This window comes from Vipera berus, assembly GCF_964194415.1.
Source record: "Vipera berus genome assembly, chromosome: 4".
NCBI classification, from domain to species: Eukaryota; Metazoa; Chordata; class Lepidosauria; order Squamata; family Viperidae; genus Vipera; species Vipera berus.
Window position 1 is genome coordinate 33,428,930 of NC_138206.1, and position 27,186 is coordinate 33,456,115.

The following is a 27,186-nucleotide window of genomic DNA, read 5'->3' on the forward strand; positions in this document are numbered from 1 at the left end:
CATGCTCCTATCTCCTTCTTATGGAAGGAGTCTGAACTGACAAGAGTAACCAATGGAACTATACCATTTCTCCATTCTGTGCTATGCATGTAAGAAACTGAGACCTAAGTTGCTAAAAGTAGAGTCCTCATAACTTTCACAGAGAGACCTTGGTAATTCAAATGAGTACTTGGCCATTTATAAAAAGGTTTTCTCTTCTGCACTGATGTCTTCCAGATGTTTTGATTATGTTTGCCCTTATCATTGACTGTGCATGTTATCTGAGAATTACTGGAATTATAAATAACAATAGTTACTACTATTATTATTCTAAAATGTAAAGGTATCATGGCAGAAAGAGCATCATCAACAAGAAAAATCAATTAACTTAAGTTTTTTAGGAGAAATATTGTAGATTTTGTTTACATATATATTTTTACAATATTTTTATTAAAATGCACTCACCCCAAAATTATTACAATCTTGTGATACTAATATAGCTTCCCAGATTACAGTTCCTTACAATTCTGTTGATCATATTTAGAATGCAAGAGATTAGCTGTAGCTGTTCAGGCCTAACTCTAAAAAAGATGCACTGGTAAATCAACTAAACCAGGGCTTTTCAACCAGTGATACGGGTACCAACTGTGGTATATTGGCACCTGACAGGTGGTACGCTACCATCCTAGAAAAGTAGCGGGGGAGGGAAAAGGCAGCACCACACAAGCCTGAGCGAGAGATGGCTGCTTCTTTGGGGCTGTCAGGGCTCAGTGGAAGCGCCAAGATCAGTGCCAGGCTCCAGCTGGAACTCGGTGCTGATCCTGGCACTTCTGCTGAGCCCAGAAGAAGTGCCAATCAGCTGGAATGTTGCAGCATCTCCAGGGCCTTATGATTTACATTCAGATGCTTGGCAACTGATTCATATTTATGACAGTCACACTGTCCCAGGTTCATGTGAAATGACCAAAACCTGCTGCAACCACCCAGTAGATGTGGGGGAATAAAAACCAAGCACCCCCCACCCCACCCCCACTGCCAATACTCAACAGAAATGCTCACAACAATGAAAACCTTGGACAGAAAGAATGCCGCCAGGCAGGCAGGCAGGTGTCTTGCTCGGCTGTGGCTTGGGGAGCACTTTTTTCAGGGCCATTGTAACTTTGAATAGTCACTAAGCAAACTGTTGTAAGTCGAGGACTACCTGTACTTCATCACTTTTTTCCTTTTTTTTGGTCATCAGGTTTTTGACACCTTGCTAGGCGACTGGTGGTACTCGGATGTTGCCATATCCATAAGTGGTACAATGGGTGAAAAGGTTGAAAAGCCCTGAACTAAACCTTATTAGGGAAAAGTGCCACATTTTCCTTTACAATTTTTTATCAAAATCCATAGCATTAGATCAGGAATAATTCTTTGAAATAGTTCTATTTCCTTTGTTTTAAGAAATAAAAATGTTACTTATTTAAAATCAGCTTACGACAGTTTTGGGTTTTCTTCCGAGTTCTTCTCTGTCCTGGTCAAGCACTTGTAGAAGAAACTGCTAAATATGTGTGACCGATCTGCAAGTTCCTTGGGAGCTTTTTCTAATTGCAGATATCTACCAAATGGATCAAAGAAAAAATGCTGTTCTATTTCTTATGTGAAAATGGTTTTTTTGTTACTCATTTATATGCATTTTAGCAAAGTGTAATGCTTGTTATTTTTGTTCTTCAGTTTGCCTGGAGAAAATGTCAAAGGCATTAAAGTGACTGGCTATTTATACAATTGATTTCTTTTACACTAAATATTTGGAAGTTGTGTTTTTGACATTCTAAAATAATTAGGAGTGAACTTAAATAATTAAATTTCCAACAAGCTGATATTTAACCAGTACAAATACAGAAAAATCACTTACAGGTTGATTTAGAGGAAGGAGAAACTTCTTTCAGCATTCCGAATTGTCTCCTATCAAGCAATAACTCTGTCAACTGCAAAGGAACTTATCATCAATTTTACTTACTTAAGATAAAAATCAATGATCACATCATTAAGGAATTCTCCATATTCTAAACACTCCAAATCCTCTTTTGTGACACCAAGTCCTCCTTTTGCAGGTGAAGGAGGATAAACAATCAAGCTGAGAAACAAAAACAAAATGAAATAATTATGGTGAAGTTACTACCAATGTTTGGACTAAATAATTTATTTTTTTATTTCTTGTAGTTTATTTTTATAAACATAAAATCCAAATTTTATTCTATCAGTGGAATCTTAGGGATTTTTTTTAAAAAAATAAAATCTTAGCTTTGATTTGAAAGTATACAACATATATGTAATTACTGAATAATAGGAAACACAGTGAAAACTTTAAAAAGATATTAAACATTTTATTTCCAGCTGGTGTTAAGATTTTTCCATTAAATGTGATATCATATTTCAGAAAGGTGTATAACTACATTAAGATATACAGACAATTATTTAAGATTGTCTCTAAATTTATAATCCTGGCCCAGTTCTGCTGTCTAATAAGACATCTAGATAACAAAGTTATTGCCTATAAAATACATTGCATGTACATCTGGACGGCCTATGTTAGTAGAACTGAACTCAGCTGTTCTCCTTCCCCTGATTGAGGAAAACTTTTCAGAAGATAATTTAAAGCTCAATGAATTAGAAAATACTGTAATGCCTAAGATCTGGGAAGCAGAATGGATGGCTTTTATTCATATAAGAACTGCTCACATCCCTTCCTCAGGTTGTAGAAAGCTTATCTGATACTGAATTGCCTGATGAGGCACTTCCACTTTGAGGAAGGAGAGGCAGTAAATGATACAAGCTAAGTAAAGAATATCTCAAATTGTTGCTAATGGCTTATCCCAATGCCATATTGCACTATTCTGGAAGATCATTTGATCCTGAGAAGCAATTTCAGGGAAAGGGCTGCAGTGGATGGAGAACTGATAAATCCTGATTTTGCAAGAATAACTTCATTTTTTATTCTTGGGATATAAGCCTCCATTTGGCTGGAATATTATTGAGAATAAAACGTTAAACAACAGAAGCAAAATGATGCAATTGTGAAGGATGGTAGCCAGAACATAAGTGCCACATGAATGTAGTACGTTCCTATAGGGAAACAAATACCTACTAAGATCAACGGAGCAAAATTTATTTCTGCTGTGACTTTTTTGAACAAGAAAGCTTTACGGGTTTGAAAGGTAGACACCCAAGAATGAAATTACACATTTTAAACTATAATTTTATTTTTACATGTTATGTTATATTCAATTATCAATCTAGTACACAAAAAGTAAAGTTGTTAATAAATAGAGGCCTGTGTCATTAGTTGGATGTTTCACTATTACATAAAACTGTCATACATACTTCTTCATAGGTCCAGTCTCCTGCAACTCCTTCCATCCATTTCCTTTCCCAGAACAAATACAAAAGGAGTGTTGCCCACTATGTTGTTTCTGCAGCAAGGTATAATTGGGCTTGATGAGATCTGATTTGCATTCCTGGCAAAAAGAAAGTTCTATATTAGAGCAGATTAAGTGTACGATGGGACGGCAGTACCCAAACATTTAAATTGGCTGCAAAAAAATAGCACATAGTATTGCTTTCAGAATTAAAAGCCATTTCATATTCCTCACCAAACCTATCATCTGGACTTAGATCCTGATAGAATAGACCATTTAAACTTTTTGTGATAGATTTTCCTCCCATCAGGGATGTCTCAATTTAAATATTTCAAGTAGTAGGAAATAACTTAAAATAAGTTCTAACAAGAAAAGATATTTTTATTCTGCAGCTATGATTCCATGTTGGAATTATATAAATACTGTAGCAAAATTATGAAAGTATTGTAGCAATAACAAAATGCTATAATGTTCTACATTAGTTTAGGTACCCCTAAATTTATGAGCTTCAGGGAAAAATATAATTGTTTTGCTTTAAAATTTACAGAAAAATTCAAATTCTACAAATTATTTGTTACAGAACAATATATTTACCTCAAGGGATTGCTGTGCTGAAACTGAAGTTCTGTTCCTTTCTAAGTACTTCTGAAATGTTTCATAGCAATAATGCATGAAAGAATTTTCTTCACATGAGATTTCTTCAATGGCTTGCTGCCAAGGTAAAAAGTCGGTAAGATCTGCAGAATGAATCTTTGTGCTTATTTCTGCAATTATCCTGTTCAGCATTACCTGCTCCTTTTCTGTGAGCATCTGAGATAACTGAATAAAAATAAATTTGCTTCCTTTAACTGTAAGAAATAATGAAAGAAAGCCTATTAGGACCACAAAATTAGCACCATCACCAACTAATTCTAACTTTAAAAAACTGAATTAACAATTTAGATTGCAATGTTAAAAATGTACTGAAATAGTAAATCAAAAATATGAAAATCACAACAGCACCAGTTGGTGAAAAAAATCATTTTAAAAAGCTGAATAAATAAGAACTACTAGTTGAGGGCAGGAAAGAGTATTTGCAGCCACATTTTTGCTTCCCAGAAACCCACAAGGTGGATTCAATGATTATGTCTGAATTTAGTTAAGATAAATGACAACACAGGTTACATTTGTTTTATAACTTCCCTATATTTTCTTGAATTTCTGGTTTACAAGTTTTACATACCATGAAGTTAAAATATTTACATCTTCCAGAGCTACATGAAAGCCAAAAATTCAAGACTACAAATGTATGTTAAATGTTAATCAGCGGTATTCAGGATTGATCAGAAGTGGCTCTCATGACAGAATAGTATCCAGAAGAATCAGGAATGGAACTATTTTAATTAATTAAATTTAATGCATTCAATTAGACACTGCCCAACTTCAAAGTGATTCTGGGCAATCAGAACAGAAAAGGCAATGCAATAATTATAAAAGAAATAATAAATAAAAATCAAAACCTGACAATGAGCCTGGCTAATCACACCCACACTCTCAAACAACTGCACTCCTTAAAATTTCCAACCTATATTTATTTTATTAATCACATTTTTATTGCAACCCGTATCTACACATACCTTGCTTATTTAATATAATTCTTCCTAGTTGATTTTCAACTTGTTCCATATAATCTAATGACAGCCAAAGGAAAATGATAGCACTATTCCCAAAATCTGATGAATCTTTATTTGTCCACAGTCCAAATCTTTTTAAGTGCATGGAATCTATTGAGAGTACAATTTTCTTGTTCACTGCGACTGTAGGGAAAATAATTTAATGCATATCAATGAGATAGCAGATCTGCTCTGGACCTATGGAAAAATATGCAGTGGTAATCTTTCTGCCAACAGCAGTCTCAAAACAATGTTCTCTAAAAAGGGACAGAGGCAGGCTTTAGATTTGACAAGATACATAGGGCTTTTGGGTCTCTGAAAGATCTATTTATGCTCATTATTTATGCTTAGCTCACTTTTTTGACAATCAAGTTTATAACTGTTTTAAAATGAAAACACTACTGGCAAAATAATAATTCTTCTGCTTCTTATTTGGTCAACAGAAGTCAGAAGGTTTTTAGAAATGCCAGGTTATTCATTACTTTAGTGCTATAATATTTAGAACTATTCTGATAATAGTGATTAGAACCATGATTTCAGTGAAAAGGTATATATATATATATATTACATTTTTAGAACTGATCAAATAGCTCTTTTTATTGTATAGGAAAGTAATAATACCAAAAGAAAGAAATTAATTTTGTACTAATTAAGTTATGAAATCAAATTTGAGTAAGGTTCTTGTAAGGCTTAGTCAATCACTTGCTTAGGAAATACAAGAAAGCAATATAGAATCTTACCTTCAAATGGGATTGTAAAGTAACTGATGGTAAACTTCAAATAAAAAAGCAGAAATAGAAAATTAAACTTTCTTAGTAGAAGAAATTAGAAATATAGTCTTTGATTAGAATTTGATCACAATATTTCAAACAATAGATCACAATATTTCAAACAATATTTTAACTATCTAATGTGTTTCCAGAATGTCCTGTGGCAGTTTTAAAATTTTAAAATCCTAAAATACACCTAAGCAATTTATGACAACTTGTATTTTTTGTTTAAATTCATGTCAGTCGTAAGGCTTCCCCTCAACTATAAAATTTAATAAAATTACTTTCAAGTAAAAAGCCGATTTTCCTTTCATAAAGTTCCAAAGAGACATTCAAATAAAAAGAGCATACTAGTAGGAACTAAATGGAGGATTTAGGAAAATCTGGTGAAAATTGTTGAATTACACTTGATTGTAACAGCTATAATGAGGAACAAATTGAAACATTTATTCAAACTGATAGTAATATTATATATAATAGAAAGTTTTAATAGAATATAATATCAAGTTTTTAAATAGTAGCAGTTTTCAAATTATTCACATATTACTTTTTAAAATGTTATTACTTCTTTGAAGACTATATCTAAAGTTTATTTTCCACCTTTTCTAGCTTTCTAGAACAAGAAGAAAGATGGATTTTTTTTTTTGTTTGAAAGTGCGTATCTATTCTCAGTTAATCAAAGAATACATTAGGAGGATGGGATTTCTGAAGGAAATCCAGTACCAAACTAACAATTGATAACATTATTTTATGTTCACCAATTCTTCCAAGTTATTTCTTTTATTTTAACAATTCCTTGAATATTCAGCTGTATAACAAATGCATATAACCGTGATGGCGAACCTATGGCACGCGTGCCACAGGTGGCATACAGAGCTGTCCCTGTGGGCATGTATGCCATTGCCCCGAAGCGAGGCCGGGCCAGGCTGCTCCCCTCTGCCTCTCCATGTGTGCTGGCACTCTCACTCTCTTTCTCTCCGCACTAAGAGGGAGCAGCTGCAAGAGTTGGATGGATCCAGGCTGGATGGTGAAGGCAGCTGCCAGCACGAGTCCAGGTAAGCCTCCAGAACAATTTTTGTGGCACCTCAGTGGTCTGATCCAGGCTCTGGAGACCTGGAAAAGGCCTCCGCTGCCCGGATCGGCTGTGGGGGGGTGCGAAATCCCCCACTGGCTACGCGGATCACCCTGCCGTTGCCGCTCCCACCCACCCACCACATGGATTGTGCTGCTGCGGCCACTTGGAAAAGGCCCCACCTGCCACCTGGATCTAGGTCTGCAGAGCAATTTCGCGCACCCCACATGGCCAATCCAGGCATCAGAGGCCTTTTTCAGGACTCCGGAGCTCGCGTCCATGGTCACAGGGCAATTTTGCGGCACCTCAGTGGCCCGATCCGAGCTCCAGAGGCTTGGAAAATGCTTTTGCCGCCCAGATCAGCCATGGGGGGGAGGCGCAAAATCACTCTGCCTCCCTAGATCTGGGTGGCAGAAGCATTTTCCAAACCTCCGGAGCTTGCATCTACAACTGCAGAGTGATTTTGCACCCCCCCACACGGCCCCTCTGGGCGGCAGAAGCATTTTCCAGGCCTCGGAAGCCCGGATCGGGCCGCTAGCATACCGCAAAATTGCCCCGTGGCCAGAGGCCTGGAAAATGCTTCTGCCGCCCAGATCTAGGGCTCCATAGCGATTTCACACACACACACACACACACAAGGCCGATTGGATCGGCCAATCCAATCAGGCTCCTAGATCTGGGCGGCAGAAGCATTTTCCAGGCCTCCGGAGCTCGCATCCATGGCTGCAGGGCGATTTTGCGGCACCTCAGCAGCCCAATCTGATCTCCGGAGGCTTGGAAAAGGCCTCTGCCACCTGGATCGGCTGTGGGGGGGAGGGCGCTGTGGATGCAAGCTCCAGAGCTTGGAAAAGGCAGCGTGATCTGCGTGGCGGGTGGGGGGGCGGCAGTAGCGCGATCCATGTGGCGGGTAGGAACGGCGGAGACAGCGAGACCTGCATGGTGGGGAACAGTGGGGGAACGGCAACGGCAGCAGTGTGATCCGCGCGGCGGGTGGGGGGGAAAGGCAGCAGCAGCACAGGGAAAAACCTGACCCACTTGTTTCACAGCCGCTTTCCGCCGAGCTGCATTGCTGCAGTATTGGGCACAATACGGAAAATGGCAAACAGCTGCATCATGCTGAAACCGGCCATTTGCCGCCTGCTGCCCAATGCCGCTGCCATGAGGCTGTGGAACAAACCGGGCAGCGGTAAGAAACCGGTATACTGGTTCCTTACCTCCGCCCCGCTTGTTCTGCAGCCTCATGGCAGCCGCATTTTATTCAATTTTTAAAGCAGATTTCTGCAAAGGAAGATGCCTGGCTTCAATTAGTAACATAAACTTACTCTAGCACATCCTGCTGCTGCTCCTTTATATTTTCCAAAATATAGCCTTTCAAACTTTATATCTAAGGCAAGGGGCCCGTGTTCATTGATGATGCTGTGATCTGCAGAGGAATGAAGAACAAGTGGATCAGCTGATACCTATGAAAAAAAAATATGCACAAATTAATTGACCAGTCTAACAAACCATTCAGCTAGCTATTTTAAAATAGCTTCTCCAAATTCTAAATTCCTATTATGATTTCAGAATTTTTATTAGCAACCATAAAGAGAAGCAAAAGATAATGTATTTTACTCATGTACTGAATACCTCACATACAAGAATCACATGAAGAAGCCAGTTATATAATCACTAAGCATTTAGTACCTTTCTGAGTCTCTCTCTCTCTCTCAAATCCATACATATTAAAAGCAGACAGTGTAAATGTGATTACAATTAATAGGCTTCTTTGATATCTACATGATTGATGAGAGAATAAATATGTAAGGTTATTACTTCTGCATAGTGCAAAGGTGTGAATTCTAACATATAATTAATAGAGCAAACATTTATTACTTGTTTTGTTTTGCTTTTAGTCTCAGACTGTGACGGATCTTCTGATAAATGTAGAACATTTTTCTGTTCTTTATCATTATTCTCCATTTCATGGCCTTTCTCAGTCTGGAAATATGTCTCAGGATCCTGTAGCTCAGAAAGATCCTCTTCATCACTAGAAAGGACAACTAAAATAAAATAAAAGCAAAATAAATATGATGTAAAGCCTGAATGTTCCTATAAATCAGCAGCCCCCAACCTTTTGGGCACAAGGGACCAGTTCCATGGAGAGAGGCTTTTCCATGGATTGGAGGGGGCATGGTTACATATGCTGCCTGCATCCCGTGGATGGGGCTTTGCTTGCCTGCCTATTGCCAGTCCATGGACCGGGGGTTGGGGACCCTGCTGATGAAATTAGTATAGCTTATTTGTGTAAACTCATTTGTGTCTACCTTACCCAATTTTTAAAAAGTTATAAACACTTACTTGGCTCTGATGACTCAGCAGCCCCCTTATTCATTTCAGATTTATTCAATAGATTTTTCAGCGGGGAAGTTGTATTCACTTCTTCCTTCACAGAAGAGCTGAGTACAGACAAAATTGATTTATCCTCATCGTTTGAATTATTTTTACTTGGACAGCATCCAGTAATGCCTAGATCAGTGGTATTTAATGTTTCATTAAAATCTGATTCCAAAGGCTGATGAATATTTTCTTCCTGTAGATTGTGCATAAGATTCTGGTGGTTCTCACTTGAATCTTGGTCACCAGGTGATTGAACTGATTCTGTCTTGTGTTCTTTCTGTAACAATATTAAGAAATGAACGTTCTTTCAAGCCTTAGAAAGCATTTCATCCTGACTCCAAATGCCTTTGCTTTTGGAGCGTCTGTAGATTGCTGTTATGTTCTCTCTCATACTTAACAAAAAGTGCTTGCTACTCTGAATCATATGAGTATTGTCAAAATCAGATGATTAACTTAGCAGCCTGTGTCATCTCCTTCCACAGATGAACAGTTAAGAATGATATACTACCAGAAGGTACAAAGACTTATAAAGACTCATAAAGAATTGGCAACATGAGTTTATAAATATAAATGTATGCCCTGCCCCAGACCCAGTTTTACTGGCCTCAAATCTTTCATTCTCTTCATATCCATTATGAACCATGAGAATTTCCACCAAGATGATGCAGATCTTGAAAAACCTTTCCATCCCTCTTTTTATGAATTCATGTACAGGTACAAATATATATGTCATGGTTCCGACTAATGAAACATTTCAAAGAACCTTCAGCATTGTTTATTCTAAAAAGTCTGTAATAATGAGAACAAAGCGTCGGCACGGCATGTTTGGATGCCATGTATATGTATGTATATATATACTTACCAGTAATGATTTTTTGGGAGAAGCTTCATTCCAGTGGATACGTAAAACACTTCTTCTTTTTCTGCTTTCATTATTCTGGCAGCTTGACTTCCTCAAAGAAGGAGAAAGATTTTTGAAGTCCTCTTGCTTTTTCTCTGCCTTGTGTCCACCTTTATTGATGCTGCAGTCTTTATTTAAAATAATGAAATATTGAAGAGACAAATGGAAATACATTTTTATTCATACTTCCATTCAAGCCCATTTAATTCCAGAAAACAACCACTCTATTCTATTCCTCCACTTTGTACATGCTACTCATGTACATGCAAAGAGAAACCGAAAGCTTATGTGGCAATAGAAGGAAACCACTGGATGTTTTGGCAAAACTACAATCCTCAACTGCTAGGCTGATGGTATATGAAGTCTAAAATATCTAGTTTGCCAATCTCTACACTAATGGTTGGAAGAATATATGAAAGATAACATTTAAAAATCTTACTAAACAAACTGAAACAGCTAGTTTTGATAGTTCTAGATGCACAGTCGCTACAACAGTAAAAAATTTCATTCCAAATACAACACACTTCAAATATTCTTCTTTGTGACCAATTTTTAGATACCTCTAAGAAGGTTGCAAAATATTTATCAATAACGTACTGAAGCTATAGGATGCCTCTACATACTAATAATTTCAAGCCTGTCCTATACTCAGTGTGTGTGTGTTTTATCTGCTTATTTGATGTATTTTTAATTACTATTTAATTATCATTTCTTCAATTATTAGAAAATGAAGAAAATATCAATTCTGTTTCATTCTAAACTATATTAAAATGAAAGAAGTCTTGATGTCTGACATTATGATCTTTGTGAGTATTACGTTCTATAGCAGGGGTGTCAAACAGCCGGCTCACGGGCCAGTTGTGTCATGCCAAACCTGCGCCCACCCCATTGCCAGCAATGGGGAAAAAATTGTGATATGTCGCGACATGTCACATGATCTTGTGAGTCTACCGATTCTATAGCATTTGGTGCAGCATGATTTTCAAATAATTGCTTCAAAAACTTTCATATACAACTATAATGCAAGTTGTGCACATATCTGTAAGATGTGATATGCCATGTAAATGAACAGAATGACTTTGTGGATGAAATTATCAATGAAACTAACATTGATTTCTACTTTATGATAAAACAATATGTATAAAACATACTTCAATAATACAAAAACACAATGATTGTGCTGACTTTAGATCAGAGATAACTCTATCCTGGCCAACTTTATGTTTTATCTAAATATTACAAGGGGTTAAACATATATTATTCACAAACCTTCTAGCAATACATCACATTTTCTTAAAGTCTGCAAAGCACTACTAAGTTCTGTATCTTTAGATTGCTTCTTTTCATGTGATCTTTTTGAATAACTTTCATATCTGGGAAGAAACAGAATTATTAATTAACAAAACAAAAATCAAGTAAACAACACCCCCCAAAGTGTAGATCAACTCCTGAATTTGGCTCAATCCCTACTGATAGTCAGATTTTATTTGCAACAATATTTAGATTGCCATTGCTTTCTTTGGGATGACTTTTACTTTCTAATCTTGTCTACAGACCAAACAAACAACAACAACAACAACAACTTATTCAAATACTTAATCCTGCTCACTTCTGAGCTAGATTGCCATATATATTCCTCAAAACGGATCTCAATAAAACTGCCAATAATAATAATTCAATGAAGAATATTTGTAGTTCTTAGTTGAAATAAGGGGTTCTTGGTGCTCTCTGAGCTTGTTTTCTTGCAAACGTTTCATTACCCTAACTAGGTAACATCATCAGTGCTAGTATGGAGTGCTGCTTGCTGTCAGTTTATATTCTGGTGTCTTGCCTGTCTGGGTGGGTGGGGATGGTTTTAGTAATTCTTTGATTTGGCTGTTTACTAATGGCTCTTTGGCAGTTTCTTGATTGGGGTATTGCTTACTTGACTGTTGGTCTGAAGTTGACCTTGTAGTTCATCTATGCTGATCTGAGTGCTGACTACTGGTAGAGAGGTGCTAGAGTCTTTTCCCCTTTGGGGCTGTTGATTTGTCTCTTTTGCATAGTCTATATATGTTGTTAATGTCTATGTGTCTATTGATGGCTGATTTGTCAGAGTGCCAGGTTTCTAGAAATTCCCTGGCATTTTTGGATTTGGCCAGATCTAAGATTGTCACATTTTCCCAATTGAAACTATGGTTAAATCTGTCTATATGTTGTGAAATTAAAGAATGTTGATTATGCCTTTTGACTGCCAGTTGGTGTTCATGGATGTGTTCTGCCAGTCTTCTGCCTGTTTGTCCTACATAGTGGTTGTTCAGTTCTTATATTGTATGTTGTAGAATAGATGACTCCTGTTTTTTTCTTCTGGGGTTGCTGGATCTTTTGGTTTGCTTAGGATGTTTTGAAGGGCTTTAGTTGGCTTGTGTGCTATGCTAATTCCATGTGGTTTTAGTAGAATAATAATTCAATATACAGAGAAACAACCCTCTTTGGTAAACCTTATAGCTCTATTGGCTTTAGATGATCAGAGCACTGAATACTGTGTTTATCTTTTATGGCCTATTGTTTTTAAAAAATCTTCCCTAATGCTCACAGTATTTGGAAATAAACTTTAGATCAATATCAGTGCTGGCTAAATGATAGGTAGTGGGGATAGCATGTTTGTAGGCTTGCCAGAGTAGCAGGAAATGCAGGATTCAGTAAATCATCCTGTCATGCCCACTTTAAGGGATTTTCTGAGATAAAGGTTTTCTGTGTTCAAATGAAAAAGCTTGGAGCCTGGTAGAGATTTATGAACAGAATCCAAAGTTGAATTTCCATTTCTAAATTGTCCCAAACCCATAGGATTATAGACTCTTATAATTACAAGATTATCTAACTTGATTCTATCAATCAAAAATCTGATTTAAAAACATACAAGCTTTCTTTGTCTCACTACTGATATAAAAATCCACAAATCAAACTCTCACTGAAATGGTAAACCAGTATCTCAGTTGTTCAAGACTACAAATAGTTCATAGGATTGAAGGCCGCTCAGCCTCAGCTCAACTCAGCTCAACAATAATGAGAATGGTGATTATGATGATGTTGATGCCACCAAACCCTTCATTCAGAAAACTAGAAGTGAAAAAATGAATTTGTTGAGGAACAATTTATTTTATGTTACTACTGAAACTTGGAATACTGGTCCATTTCCTGGGACTAACAACCTGAAGAAAACCTATCATCATCATCATCATCTCTAAATGGAAAAAGCTCCAAAACAAAACATATCATATTGCAGCTTTATTTATTTCCATGTCATGCTACTACTGTAAGCTACTTTATATGGGATTACTTTTGTAAAATATTCAGAAGTTTTAAGCTATAAAAATGTAATTGCTTGGGTATGCTGGAACATATTGCTTATTCTATGCAACACAAAGCTAGGCCTAAAGGTAAAGGTAAAGGTTCCCCCACACATTCGTGATAGTCGTTTCCAACTCTAGGGGCCGGTGCTCATCTCCGTTTCAAAGCCGAAGAGCCAGCGCTTGTCCGAGGACGTCTCCGTGGTCATGTGGCTGGCATGACTAGACGCCAAAGGCACACGGAACACTGTTACCTTCCCACCGGAGTGGTCCCTATTTTTCTACTTGCATTTTTACGTGCTTTCGAACTGCTAGGTTGGCAGAAGCTGGGACAAGTAACAGGCGCTCACTCTGTTACGCAGCACTCGGGATTCGACCCGCCAAACTGCCGACCTTCTGATCGACAAGCTCAGCGTCCTAACCCACTAAGCCACCGCGTCCCTAAGCTAGGCCTACAAACTAATTAAATAATAAAATGCAATAACATTACATTTTTATAAATAATTTCCTTTTTATTTGCATCCCTCGCCGTGATGTCCCGTTGCCTGGAGGCGGTCCAGGTCTTGATGGGGAGAAACAGGCTTCGTCTCAATCCTGCCAAGACTGAGTGGCTTTGCGTACCGGCATCTCGGGCTAACCAAACTATTCCATCTTTAATGATGGGGGGTGAGGTGTTACCCCCCTTGATAAGGCTCGCAACTTAGGTGTCCTCCTGGACTCACGGCTCAATTTTGAAGATCATATACGAACCGTGACCAGGGGAGCTTTTGCCCAGGTTCGCCTGGTCTGCCAGTTACAACCCTACCTGGACCGAGATGCCCTACGCACAGTCACTCATGCGCTCGTGACCTCCCGTTTAGACTATTGCAATGCTCTCTACATGGGGCTGCCCTTGAGAACCATTCGGAGACTACAACTGGTGCAGAATGCGGCCGCGCGAGTTGTGATGGGGGTTTCCCGATACTCCCATGTAACACCTCTACTCCGTGAGCTGCATTGGCTTCCGGTTGCCCTCCGGGTGAGATTCAAAGTGCTGGTGATGACCTATAAAGCCCTAAATGGCTTGGGTCCGGGATATTTGAGGGAACACCTGCTGCCAGCATCAAATTCCCTTCGTCCAGTGCGCTCGCAGAGGGAGGGTCTTCTCAGGGTGCCGCCGGTAAAAGATTGCCGGCGGATAACACCCAGGGAGAGGGACTTTTCTGTGGGTGCGCCTACCATCTGGAACCAGCTGCCCGTGGAGCTCAGGACTGCCCCTGACCTACGCTCATTCCGCCGGGACCTGAAGACTTGGCTCTTTGAGCTCTCTGACCCAGGCTGAGAATTTTAACTGGGGTTTTATTTTCAGGGATAATTTAATCTTTTAATTCTCTTTTAACTTTGTATTTTATATTGATATGATTTTAAAATGCCCTGTAAACTGCCCTGAGTCCTTCGGGAAAGGGCGGTATATAAATCTAATAAAATCTAAATCTAAATCATAGTACTTTTAAGGAAGTGAGTAACATAACTCAGAAGAACTTTCTTATAACGAGTGAATAAAGATAAAAGTTATTACAATAATTCTGTAGAAACAAAATAACATTAGAGAAAGGAATAGCCTTAAATAAACTTATTAAAATTGACTCTTAACTAATTTGATATTGTTGTTTTATTAAATAAATTGTCAGACCTACATGAGACATTGAAGTATGAAAACTGGTTGAAATTGAATATGCTTGTTTACATTCAAAATAAAAAAAATCCTAATCTCAAGAAAAATAAGACATTTTTAAGATAGTGGTACAATTAAAAATAATTCCATTTAACTGAAATCCTAGAATAAGTATAATTATATAGATAATAGTTTAAAACTATTTTGAAAACACCTCAACAATTGCAATCCATCAGTATTTACAACCCTCAATAAAATATATCTTGTATAAGATAAATAATACAATATCTCTTCTTAGAAGACAAAGACAGAAAAAGACAGAAAAAATGACAATTATACAGAAAAAAATGAAAATTCAAATTCTATGGTTTGAATATATTAAGATAAGCTACTTGTTATCTTTTGAATTCAGGCCTTAATTTTTTGAATGAAGTATGAAGATTTCCACTGTATTTCAATGTTAAACATGCATCTATTAAGAAAATTATGTTTGTCAACAATGGAAGTCCTCCCAGTAGAATATATTGTAATGGAACTTTCACTCTATATACATTTTAATCTTTTCCAATGATTATGTCATCCATAGAGCAAATGCTCCAGTGAATGCCTTAAAATCAAACCAAAAAACTGAAAAAAAGAGTTCAATGAGCATATAGATGGTCTTCATAAGCACTTATGAAGAAAGGATGCAATATAACCAAAATAAACTTTCTACTTATATAAATTAATAACTAAAGCATGCATGAACTTGTTCCAACTGAATTCACTTTGGGATAATTTGTGTTTTATTGTTTTACTGCAACTTCAAATATATATTCCCATATGCATTAGTTTGAAACTCTATTTTTAGTGATAAAGAGGAACACAATCATTGAAACATTGTTTTGAATGACATACCTTTTAGATAAAATACAGCTCTGCTGAGAACTTATTGTCTGACATGATTTTAGGCTGGAAATAGATAAGGAGGTTTGCTCATCTGATTGCAGCTTGTTAGCATCAGATAATTTATCATCAGTTAAAAGCTGCTTTTGCATGTAATTTCTTCCTGTTTTTGTCGTCAGAATATTCGTCAAGATAACTTTAGGTTGCCTGCTATACATATAATAATTAATAATTTTCAATGCATCAAAATGATGAATTATTATAGTATAACTGTCTAAATAATCTCAAATTTTCATTCATCATAGCTCCCCCCAAAATGTTCAAAAATGAATGGAAAGAGATAACAGAAAGTGAGTGAAGTATTCCAAAAGAAACATTCAGATATGATCAGTTAAAAATGCTACTGATGGTTTCATTGACTTTGGTACTTTAGCTGTTGACACTGGTATTAATGTCATAAAAGAAAAATCATTATGCATTACAATGCAGTAAATAAAATGAGAAAATCCATTTTGAACAGAGAAAAATATTCATCACAATCAAACAATCAAATGGATGTAAAAAAGTCAATTAAAAATCCTAATTACATTTCCATCAGTTTAGTAAGCTATTGACTGGTGTTTTGGGTTACAAGAAATATTTGCAGCAATACACACACACACACACACACACACACTTATTTCTTTCTGAACTCTGTATGTAGGATTATCTATAGAAACTATTCCTAAACAAGAATATATTTTCAATTTGACTGTTTAGTTTGGAATCATATATTATGGTGAAATTACCATGGGAAGAAAATGGAAGGAAAGGTTTGGCATATTAAAGGGATCTGCTGCACAATGCCAATGAGCACTAAGACATCTGATGATCCCCAAAAAGGCATTTGCAGACATTCTGCATTTTCAATGTTTTAAAAAAGGAATCTTCTGCTGGGATGCTAAAGTTCTATGCAACATCAAGGGATCTACAAAGGAAGAAGCATGCTGCTATTCTTAATGTCTTCTTTGGAAATAGAATTGAAGAACTAGTTTAATGAACACTCAAGGAAAAGGTTAAAAGAAAAACAGCTTGGGGGCGAGAGGGAAAAGAAACTGAATTTTCTTCCAGATGTTAAACTTAAATTAATTCTTCCCAGACATGAACTGTCAAAGAGATGTATCTTTACAAATTTCCTATCAGATGAAACAATTCTAAATGGAAATTACATGGATGCCTCAGGAAGCTTTAGTGAAGATATTAAAAGTGAACAAAAATGTACTATGGATTGATTATTCATGAAGCACAATTGTATACAATTATTTTAATAACATGTTGTGTTATGTCTAAGACAGACTTAATAAGACATACCTTTCTGATAAAAAAAGGGATTGGTGAAGAGGATTTAATATGTGCCATATCTCTAGAGTGTCAACAGATGATGAGGTTTGTTGATTTGACTGCAACTTGATAGCATGAGATAAATTAGCATCAGTTACAAACTGCGTCTTTATATATTTTCTTCCTAATTCCGTCTTCAGGACATTCGTCAAGATAACTTTGGGTTGCCTGCCATACATATAATAATAATGATAGCAAATAAGGAAGTCTAATTAGGATACATAAATTCAACCAAGTGTCCTGTCATAATCCAAATGATTTCAGCTAAGGTTATTTATTCTACTCTACAGAGGGAAATTGTTTCTACATTTTCCTCTCTGACACAGCTTTATTTGCTGTACATTTGCTTGGCCACTGTAGTCTTCTTTGTCTTCGGATCAGTAATGACTGAAATCTTTATCAAAGTTTGCATTAGAAACATATTTTGTAATAGTATGCAGGTCGTTGTCATTGTGCCTAAATGGCAGAATTGAATGTCTTGTTTGAAAGATTCTGAAATTACTGTAGGAATATCCATGATCTAACTTTACAAGTTGTCAGTACAGAAATGGACACAGAATAACAATGAAAATTCAATACCTAAAACTGGAAAGAGAAGGAACTATCCAAAATCTGAATCAGAATTTCCACTTAATTACAGATGTATCTTCTTGGCAGTTTTGACATTAGCTTAGTCTTCTCTCTTGGTTTTTTTTTCAATTAAATTCAAAAATTCAGTTGGTGAATTAAGACTGTTTAGTAATACTGAACTGGCATACATTCAGCAACTTATAACTGTAATCCAGAGATAAATTTCAAACTCTAGAAATTATGAATTTTACACATAAATGAAACCTAAGTCTATAACCAGACAAATCTATGCTCATAGTGATCATAGCATATTAACAAGTCCTAGAGATTTTAGTTATAGGATATGCTTCCACCAAAAACAAATCAGCAAATGGAGAACCCTTAGATTACATGTGATAAAATCAAATTTTTCTTTATATATTCTACACATTTGGGCAAAAGCAAAGCAAAGCAGCTGGGCATAAAAAGCACAGCACTCTTAAGAGTACTTTTTTGAAATGGACATGCAATCCTGGAAAAAGATTCATCAACATTAATCATTTAGAAAGACGCTTTGTCCATTACAGGTTTTTTCAAAGTATTGACACTGTACTAGGGCATACAATTATTTATATTATTAACAGTAAAGAGCTGCTAGTCCCAAGTATTTTCTAGTTTGTCACTCTCTGTGAAGTCCATTTTTCCAGAATTGAAGAACTGCATCGTGGGGAAAAAATGAAGAAAGCAGATTCCCAAGGGCCTTGATTACTATTAGGGCTCTACAAAAATTCTGAAAGTAGCATTGAATGTTCTCAGCTATGGATATAGATGGGTGTAGCTCCCAAAGCAGTTTTGTGCACCTTGCAAAAAGTTTCTGCTTTAAGAATTTGAAAAAGTATTTTCATATACGCTCCTGCACATTGCAAGTTACCTCTTTTGTTTGCTTTGTGTAATTCCATTAAAACCAGCTATATAATATTTTCTGTCAGCAGAGACATAATTCAACCAAGAATGAAATGTTAATACTAGCCTTATTATTTTCAACAATAACTGAAAGTATAAAATAAAAATATCATTGTGCAAAGCTAAACAGTAGTCTAATGAAAGGGTGGATAACTTGAATCACATGGCCACATATGTCCCTCAAAGCCTAGAATGCAGTTCCCAGGTTCCTCTAAAAGTTAACTGAAATGTGACAGAAGATAATACCTGCAACTGAAAAGTTGCTGATTGAGATAAATTGGAGATTTAGAACAAAGTCTACTGGTATGCTAACTGGACATTTCATTTTCACGAGATTCAGATGAAACAGTAGAATTGATGAACTCCCTGTTCATGATAATGGACTGGATGATGTTTAACAAATCAAAGTTGACATTAGCTGAGGCAGAGATGCTGCTAATGGTTCATTTATTTGTCCAGGTGAGTGTTCTGGATGGAACTTCTACTCCTCCTCTCAAGGATCAGTTTCACAAGTCAGGACTGATTCTGAAACCATTCTTGTCTTCAAATACAAAAGTGAATTCTGTACCCTAGTTATAGTAGTCCATGCCCTATAACTTCTTTTAGATTATTGCAAAATGCTGTATCAAGAGTATTGCCTGAAACTGGGTGATAAGAACACCTATCAGTTTGTTATGATCTTCACTGGCTCCAAACCACATTTGGTCCCAGTTCAAAGTGCTGGTTTTAACCTATAAAACTCTTCATGGCTTGGAACCACCATATATGAAAAAAATGCTTTTTCTCATGTTGTGACTCACACTGTACATAACCTTTCAAGGATCTGCTCCACATGTTCCCTCTTATTGAGACTACCTAAGAGTGGGCTTTTTCAATCATAGTGCCCCAATGTTGGAATTCTCTCCCCAATGATGTGTACCTGGCATGTCTTTTAATATTATTTAGTACCAGCAAAATATTTTTTATTCTCTTAGGACTTTCAAATATATGTTAATCCTACTATGGTTTTAATTTTTTATTGTTATTTTTGTAGTACATGGTATTAGTAATCCTCGCAAGAATAAATTGCTCACTTTTTTCAAGGATGAAAGAAGGAAAAAAGATTCCTTCCCTCCTTTGTGGTGCATCTCTCTTTCCCTCTCACTTTCTCTCATTCACAGCTGGATACTTCCAGTTTAAAGCCGTATTTTGCAACTCTGTCAACTTTAAAATATGTGGATTTTAACTCCCAGAATTCCCCAGCCAGCATTTTGGGAGTTCTGGGAATTGAACTCCATTTCAAAGAAGCCAATGTTCAGAAATAATGTATTGTTTACAAAGGGCGTAGTTCACTTACTCTTTTAGATATTAGATCAGAAATAAGGAACCACTACTTGCTAAAAGGACAAAGCAAGTTAAAAAGTTTTGGAGCTGCTTCAAAAGTTTCAGAAAGCATTGACATGGGGTCATAATCTATAACCATAAGGAAATTTCTTAAAGTTAGTACAGGCTGTCTGAAAATGTTGTAAAATGGATATCCATCTCCAAACTGCCAAGTACTAAACACATATGATTTTACTTTTAATATACTGTTTTGTTTATTCCTGATTTCAGTATTTGTTTTGGTATTTGTGTACCTCACTTTAGTAGAGATAAAAGCAAAATGCTTTATTTATTTATGAAATTGGTTTGCCACCTAGCTCACCACAAGGTTAGTCTTCATGGTAATACAAATTTGGTAGAAAGTGAGTAAACAAATAGAACAGTTGTCTAAATAGACATGTAAACAACTGATTTAAGTCGCAATCTGATACATATTTTAATCCAATAAAACTATAGTTTTACAGTAGTATATTTCAATATTAATCTGCTCTGCGGAAAATTATTTTTTCAGAAGGTGCATACATCACCTCAGGCACTGTTTACCCTGCTTTTCTTTTCTTTTTTTTAATGTGAAAGAAAACAGAGATCTGTCAAGCCCATTTTTGTCAGTGACAAATACTTTTTATAATAGATCTATTACATTACAAACAAGGCATCAATACTTCACAAGTCTTATCCACTGCAAGTAATGTACATCCTGAGAATCTTAGGTTTTAAAATACACCCCCAAAACTGATTGTGACTTATCTTCAAATCGGCTTATGCGCAAGTATATATGGTAATACTTTTTTAAAGTATCTCTACGTACTTGTGAATAAACTCATCCAAAAGGTAGCTGGCTCATCTCATAGACTAAACTGACTCATGGATAAGCTAACTGTGAAAATTAAAACACTTGAAAATTTCAAGGTCTGGCTTGGCTTATCAGAGGTAGCACATTTTTCATAGTATTTTCATTAAAAATTTGAGGATCAGATTATCTGAAGATGGTCTTATCCACGAGAATATACAGTAATAGATTATGGCATGGATTTATGAAAAATCATCAGCTCACCCCAATACTGATCCTTCATCACCAATGTTTTTCCTCTTCCAGTTTGACTGAATCCTTTTATTCTTTGATCCTGTTGCCCACTGAAATATTTAAAATATTTAAGGAAAACTGAGCACAAGATACATTTTGAAAAATCACCAAACATATAACATAAATTGATATACAAAATTTTTTGTCTAATAAACACACTGTTGAATAAGATTTTGATTGTAGAACTACAATTTCTAATAGATTAGTTTCCAATGGATGGAACTAATCAAGGTATGGAAGAGAAACTTCCTAACAGCGAGGACAATTAACCAGTGGAACAGCTTGCTGTCAGAGGTTGTGTGTGCTTCATCACTGGAAGTTTTTAAGAAGAGACTGGACAGTCACTTGTTTGAAATGGTACAGGGTCTCCTGCTTGAGCTGGGGGTTGGACTAGAAGACCTCCAAAGTCCCTTCCAGTCTATAATGATTGATTGATTGGATTGATTGACTGACTATAACATCTGGAGAGCTGAATTGGATATTTTCATTCCCACATCAAATCAGGAAGTTTGAATTAGTAGAATCACATTGAAATGCAAAGTAAATATCAATCAACAAGCAAACAAGTTCAGCGGGAGCTTTTTTTTTTGCATAACAATATGCCCTTATTCAGTTTTAATCAAAAATTCCTCCAATAATTCAAAACTTGCTCTAAGTGAATCTACTTAACCTCCATTTAAGCTGACAGAATCTTGCTTACAATTAAAGACATCTAATTATCAAAAATAAAACTGGCAAATTGCTAATTCTCAGGGACTATTAGTGGAGATAGACAAAGTTGTCAAATTCAGATTAAGTATAGCCATTCCTCTTCTATCAGAGTGTTTAAGGTATCACAGTCAAGCAAAACCAAAACAGATGCATCTGTCACTCTCAGCAGAATTTCCTCCAAATCCATCTTAATATAATGAGGTGATGTTCAGACCTAATGAAAAGCTATACACAACAGAAGTGAAATGCATACAGGCATGATCGAAGTAGGTTGGTGAGCAGGGGGGCATGGAGAAGCATTGATGTAGTCAGATATTTAGTGCATTTCACCGATAGGTTGTACCCTATATCAGTTAAGAGGAGAGGAAAGGCTAGCATTTTATTTAATCTTTCCAGGAATGGTACACCGTTCAATGGAATAGGACTTCTGTTTTGCCTGCACTGGGATTCACGATTTTCTTAACTTTCTTGGTATCAGTTGAATGGACAGATAGTGAGCTTAATAAGTACAGGCAGTCCTTGCATAATGACAGTAGTTGGAACTGGAATTTACATCACTAAGTGATGCAGTTATAAAATGTGACATCACTCATACTACCACACTGCTTAGCAACAGCAATTCTGAGTTTCCAGTTATGGGACCAGGTGGTCCATTAAGTAAGCACCTCACATAACCATGCCTTCCAGTTTCTTGCCAGCTTCCCCTTTGACTCTGCTCATAAGAAGCTGGCAGAGAAGGTCACAAATTGCAACATGTGACCATGAGACATTGGAATGGTGGAAAATCCAAGGTCCATTGTTGAAAGTGTGGATTGGGATCATGTGACCATGAAGGCACTGCGACGCCTGGAACTTCAAGGACTGGTATAAGTACAACTCATTCAGCCCTGTCACAAATTAGTCTTTGAATGAGTAGTTCTTAACCAAGGACCACCTCTACACTGATCAGGCACAGCTGAAAATGCCAGACCAACTCAACCAGCTCATGTAGATGTTTAATAGCAGAGACACAAGACAGAATTTGTTCTATTACATTCCTAAAGAATAAAAGCCGAAGGATTGACCAACCTGTTTCCTATGAATTTTCACACAGGCTATTATGGCAATTATAAGAATTGAAGGGCATTTACTTAGGTGTGCTGTTCTAAAACTATGAAGTTAAGATCAGTTCTAGAATCATGAATTTAAGTTCCAGGTTTATCTGGAAATAAGCACCTCAAGATATTCTCTTGAATAACTGGTTTGTTCTTGAATATCAAATATTGCACTTATACAATTACACTTTTTAAGTGATTATCAAATATCTAATTTTAAAAGCATGGCTAATAGACTTATCCAAGAGTAGTTCTTAAATTCTCCAAAATATTGGAAAAGAAAAAGGCTATTATTTACCCCTTGAAATGAATGTTGCCATTGGTGAATTAATTCAAATCTTGACAATGGAGATTGAATATGGTCATCGTCTGGCTGTGTGTTTGATCTTTTCTTTGGTATTCGATACTGATAAAAAAAATGCATAGTTGCAGATAAACAAAAAAATATTTAACAGCGTAAGAATGTCTATGGAGATTCTCAGTCACCCAGGTCATGATTATCCCAAAGGTGCTTTTTCAAGAGGTAACTGTACTTTCTTGTTTTTCCTTGAACACATTTTGCTTCTCATCCAAGAATCTTCTTCAGCTCTGACTGAATGGTGGGGAATGGAGGGATTTATATTCCTTGCAGACAGCTAGTCATTTGCATTTTTTAGACTCGTTGAGGCCACTTGGAGGTTGTCTGTGTCCTCAGGGTCATCTAATAGTGCAAATGGGTGTGGAGCCTGTTCCACAATACAGTCCTTTCAGCAGTTCCAAGAAGGCTCCACACCCATTTGCGCTACTCAGGATACCTTGAGGACACAGATAAACCTCCAAGTGGCCTCAATGACTCGCTAAAAGAATGCAAATGACCAGCTGTCTGCAAGGAATATAAATCCTTTTATTCCCCAACATTCAGTCAGAGCTGAAGAAACTTCTTGGATGAGAAGCAAAACATCTTCAAAGAAAAACAAGAAAGTCCAGTTGCTCTTGAAAAAGCACCTTTGGGACAACAGCACAAGAAGAAAAAAGATTAAAGGACAAACTTGCTGCAAAGCATTATATATAAATATATCTTTTACAAAGTCAGTACACATTTCAGATTATTCATTATATATAGAATTTTATAGGGACGCGGTGGCTCAGTGGGTTAGGACGCTGAGCTTGTCGATCGGAAGGTTGGCAGTTTGGCGGGTCGAATCCCGAGTGCCGCGTAACAGAGTGAGCGCCTGTTACTCGTCCCAGCTTCTGCCAACCTAGCAGTTCGAAAGCACGTAAAAATGCAAGTAGAAAAATAGGGACCACTACGGTGGGAAGGTAACAGCGTTCCGTGCGCCTTTGGCGTCTAGTCATGCCGGCCACATGACCACGGAGACGTCCTCGGACAAGCGCTGGCTCTTCGGCTTTGAAACGGAGATGAGCACCAGCCCCTAGAGTCGGAAACGACTAGCACGAATGTGCGGGGGAACCTTTACCTTTACCTTTATAGAATTTTAATTTGCCTTGAACAGTGACATTATGATTTTCCTTGCATTATAATGCACTAAATAATTCACTGATTGTTATTTATTTTATATGCATTTATTTTCCATCCTAAGCGATGTACCAAATTGCCAAACTCAATGAAAACTTACATTTTGTGGGTATGAAGATGATTTTCCAGATCCTTCCATAGTTGCAGCTGCATAAGACAGACAGAAAACAACACCTTAATGTATCATGTCATAATTAGCATTTCCAAAAAGAGCTAATTAAGATTCACACAGTAATGCTAGGAGACATGATCTATTTCCCATATGTTAAAAGATGTATATCTCTTGTGAATAAGTAACCTACTCTAATGATTACTTTTTTTCTAAAACAGTTTATAGCTCCATGGTAACTGCAGATCATAAGCTTGTCAAGATATTTATTTATTTATTTTATTTAACTTATATACCGCCCTATTCCCGTAGGACTCAGGGCGGTTTACAGGGCAATTAAAATCATACCATACAAAAGTTAAAAAATATAATGTTGAGATACTTAAAGTTGTGCTGATAAACAAATTTCTTCAATGATTCTCATTGTGTTTCTAGATTCAGTTCAGATCCACACTTGCCATAATACCAACCATCTAAATCTGCAACATTGTCCCTTGTAAGGCAAATGTGAATTATGCATGATATTTCTGATGCCATGACAAGCAAACACATTTTTATTCTTCTAGGTGTCATATTATGTACATTTTAACATTAACTCTTATCCTTGCTATTTTTTTTTCTTCCATTCAATTGTGTCTGATTCTTCCAAACTGTCTGGATAAGCCCCTGCAGTTTTATTGGCAAGGTTTTCCAGACATAAGTTTGCCATTGCCTCTTCCTATGTCTGAAAGAAAGTGACTGGCTCAAACTCACGCAGCTGGCTCCATGCCCAGAGGAGACTAGAACTAAGGTTCTCCTGGTTTCTAGCCTGATATCTTATTCATCACACCATACTGGCTCTAATCTTGCCATAGATATTTTTAATAAATCTTATTTCTTCTATTTTACTGGTTCAGACTTAATCTTTGTAAATCATGCATTTTACCTGCTCTTTAAAGTTTTTAAACTTGTGATTTCAAATTTGCTGCTGATAAAATTTGTTTTATAAATGTTTGTTTTATAAATGTTTAAAGTTTGAAACTAAAACAAAATGATTTACAAATTCTACAAGTATGGTCATCCAAATGGATTTTCAGAAAGACAACCAAATGAGTGATGCTGGTATTACTCAATGACCATGACTTTTTATGCCAAGAAGTGACATGCACTGCTTTACAGTTTTTAATCACATATAAATTGAACATTAATTAATAGTAGGTAGGATTTGTCGGTAGTATCAAGATCATGAGAAGTGACAGTATGGCTTTATACCACACTAGTGATGCCACACTTAGAATACTATATGTAGTTCTGATTACTATACAAAAAAGATGTCAAGATCCTGGAAAGTTTGCAGAGAACAGCAACAAAGATGATAAAGGGTCTGGAGGCTAGGAATGTCTAGCCTATCAAAGAGAAAGTGTGATGGTTCTGTCAGATAACGATTCCGATGAGGAGAATGAGCAAGGTCAGGGATCATCAGAAAGGGGTGATATGGGGCATCAGGTGGTTTTGGAGCTCAGTCGTTGAAAGAGAGGCATTCTTGGGAACATTGGGAAGTGGGGTGACTGGACAAGCAGACACCCATGCAAGCAGGAGATGGAGATACATGACTGCCACCAGTCAGCTTGGAAAAGTGATCTCTGAGAAGACCAGCCGATGAGGCAAAACAGCAATGGGTCAACTCTGATGAGAAACAGTTGCCACCCCTGCCCAATCCATGGATGAGAGGAGTTGAACACTGAGAGGCACAGCAGAGCTCAGCAAGGCTATTCATGAGGAAGCAGCCTTACCCCTCCTAATGAGAAGCACCAGTTGGGTTGATTTAAGCAGGAAGAGGGAGTTAAGTGGTTTTCAGAGACAATCATTTGTTTTTCAGTGTGACGTCTTCAGCTTCTTAGCTTGCTCTTTTGCTTCATCTCAGTGCTTTGTTCCTGAACCACGGTTCATGCATTTAGTTTGAGGAAGACTTCATTGCCTTGACCTGGTATCTGGGACCTGTGTTTGAACAAGGACTTTCTTGGGGAGACCTGCACTTCGCTTCATTGTCCTTTAGAATCACTGAAGCCAAACCGTTGTCATCCCTTTTGGTTTGCTTGCTGTCAATTTGCCTTCCTTTGCTTCACGCTTGAGCCACGTTACTTTGTGTCCAGCCAGTCACCTCATTGTTGCCTCCATTAGTCAGACTCCATTGGTGAACTCATGTTGCCCTTGTTGGAAGATGTCTAGTCATTGAGGTTGCTACAAACAGTGGGAAATTGAGTTGGGGTTTGGGGGAATGCTTTACCATAGTTAGTTGTGAAATAAACAAAAAAAATCCTTCTCAAGTGCTACTTGTGTGAACTGGGACAGGACAGAAAGATTAGGAGAACAGGATATCTGTCTTCCAGTACTTGAGGGCCTGTCACAGAGAAAAGACG

General features: G+C 36.9%; 1 protein-coding gene across 4 annotated transcripts in view; it reads right to left on the reverse strand.

Moving 5' to 3' along the window:
* SENP7 (SUMO specific peptidase 7) overlaps positions 1 to 27,186 on the reverse strand; it is a 42,057-nt gene that overhangs the window by 11,862 nt on the left and 3,009 nt on the right. For 2 of the 4 annotated variants that reach the window (XM_081327498.1, XM_081327499.1), the window contains exons 2-17: positions 24,779 to 24,825; positions 23,461 to 23,568; positions 21,328 to 21,407; positions 17,370 to 17,567; positions 16,032 to 16,229; positions 11,421 to 11,524; positions 10,113 to 10,279; positions 9,212 to 9,527; positions 8,747 to 8,913; positions 8,194 to 8,331; positions 5,770 to 5,803; positions 4,994 to 5,173; positions 3,972 to 4,225; positions 3,343 to 3,476; positions 1,979 to 2,095; positions 1,457 to 1,576 (exon numbers count right to left, since the gene is read on the reverse strand). In XM_081327498.1, coding sequence (XP_081183624.1) covers positions 1,457 to 1,576; positions 1,979 to 2,095; positions 3,343 to 3,476; positions 3,972 to 4,225; positions 4,994 to 5,173; positions 5,770 to 5,803; positions 8,194 to 8,331; positions 8,747 to 8,913; positions 9,212 to 9,527; positions 10,113 to 10,279; positions 11,421 to 11,524; positions 16,032 to 16,229; positions 17,370 to 17,567; positions 21,328 to 21,407; positions 23,461 to 23,568; positions 24,779 to 24,817 — 2,354 coding nt within the window. In that variant the 5' untranslated portion in view covers positions 24,818 to 24,825. The remainder of the gene's footprint in view (positions 1 to 1,456; positions 1,577 to 1,978; positions 2,096 to 3,342; positions 3,477 to 3,971; positions 4,226 to 4,993; positions 5,174 to 5,769; positions 5,804 to 8,193; positions 8,332 to 8,746; positions 8,914 to 9,211; positions 9,528 to 10,112; positions 10,280 to 11,420; positions 11,525 to 16,031; positions 16,230 to 17,369; positions 17,568 to 21,327; positions 21,408 to 23,460; positions 23,569 to 24,778; positions 24,826 to 27,186) is intronic. The other 2 variants (XM_081327500.1, XM_081327501.1) reach the window with 2 other exon arrangements.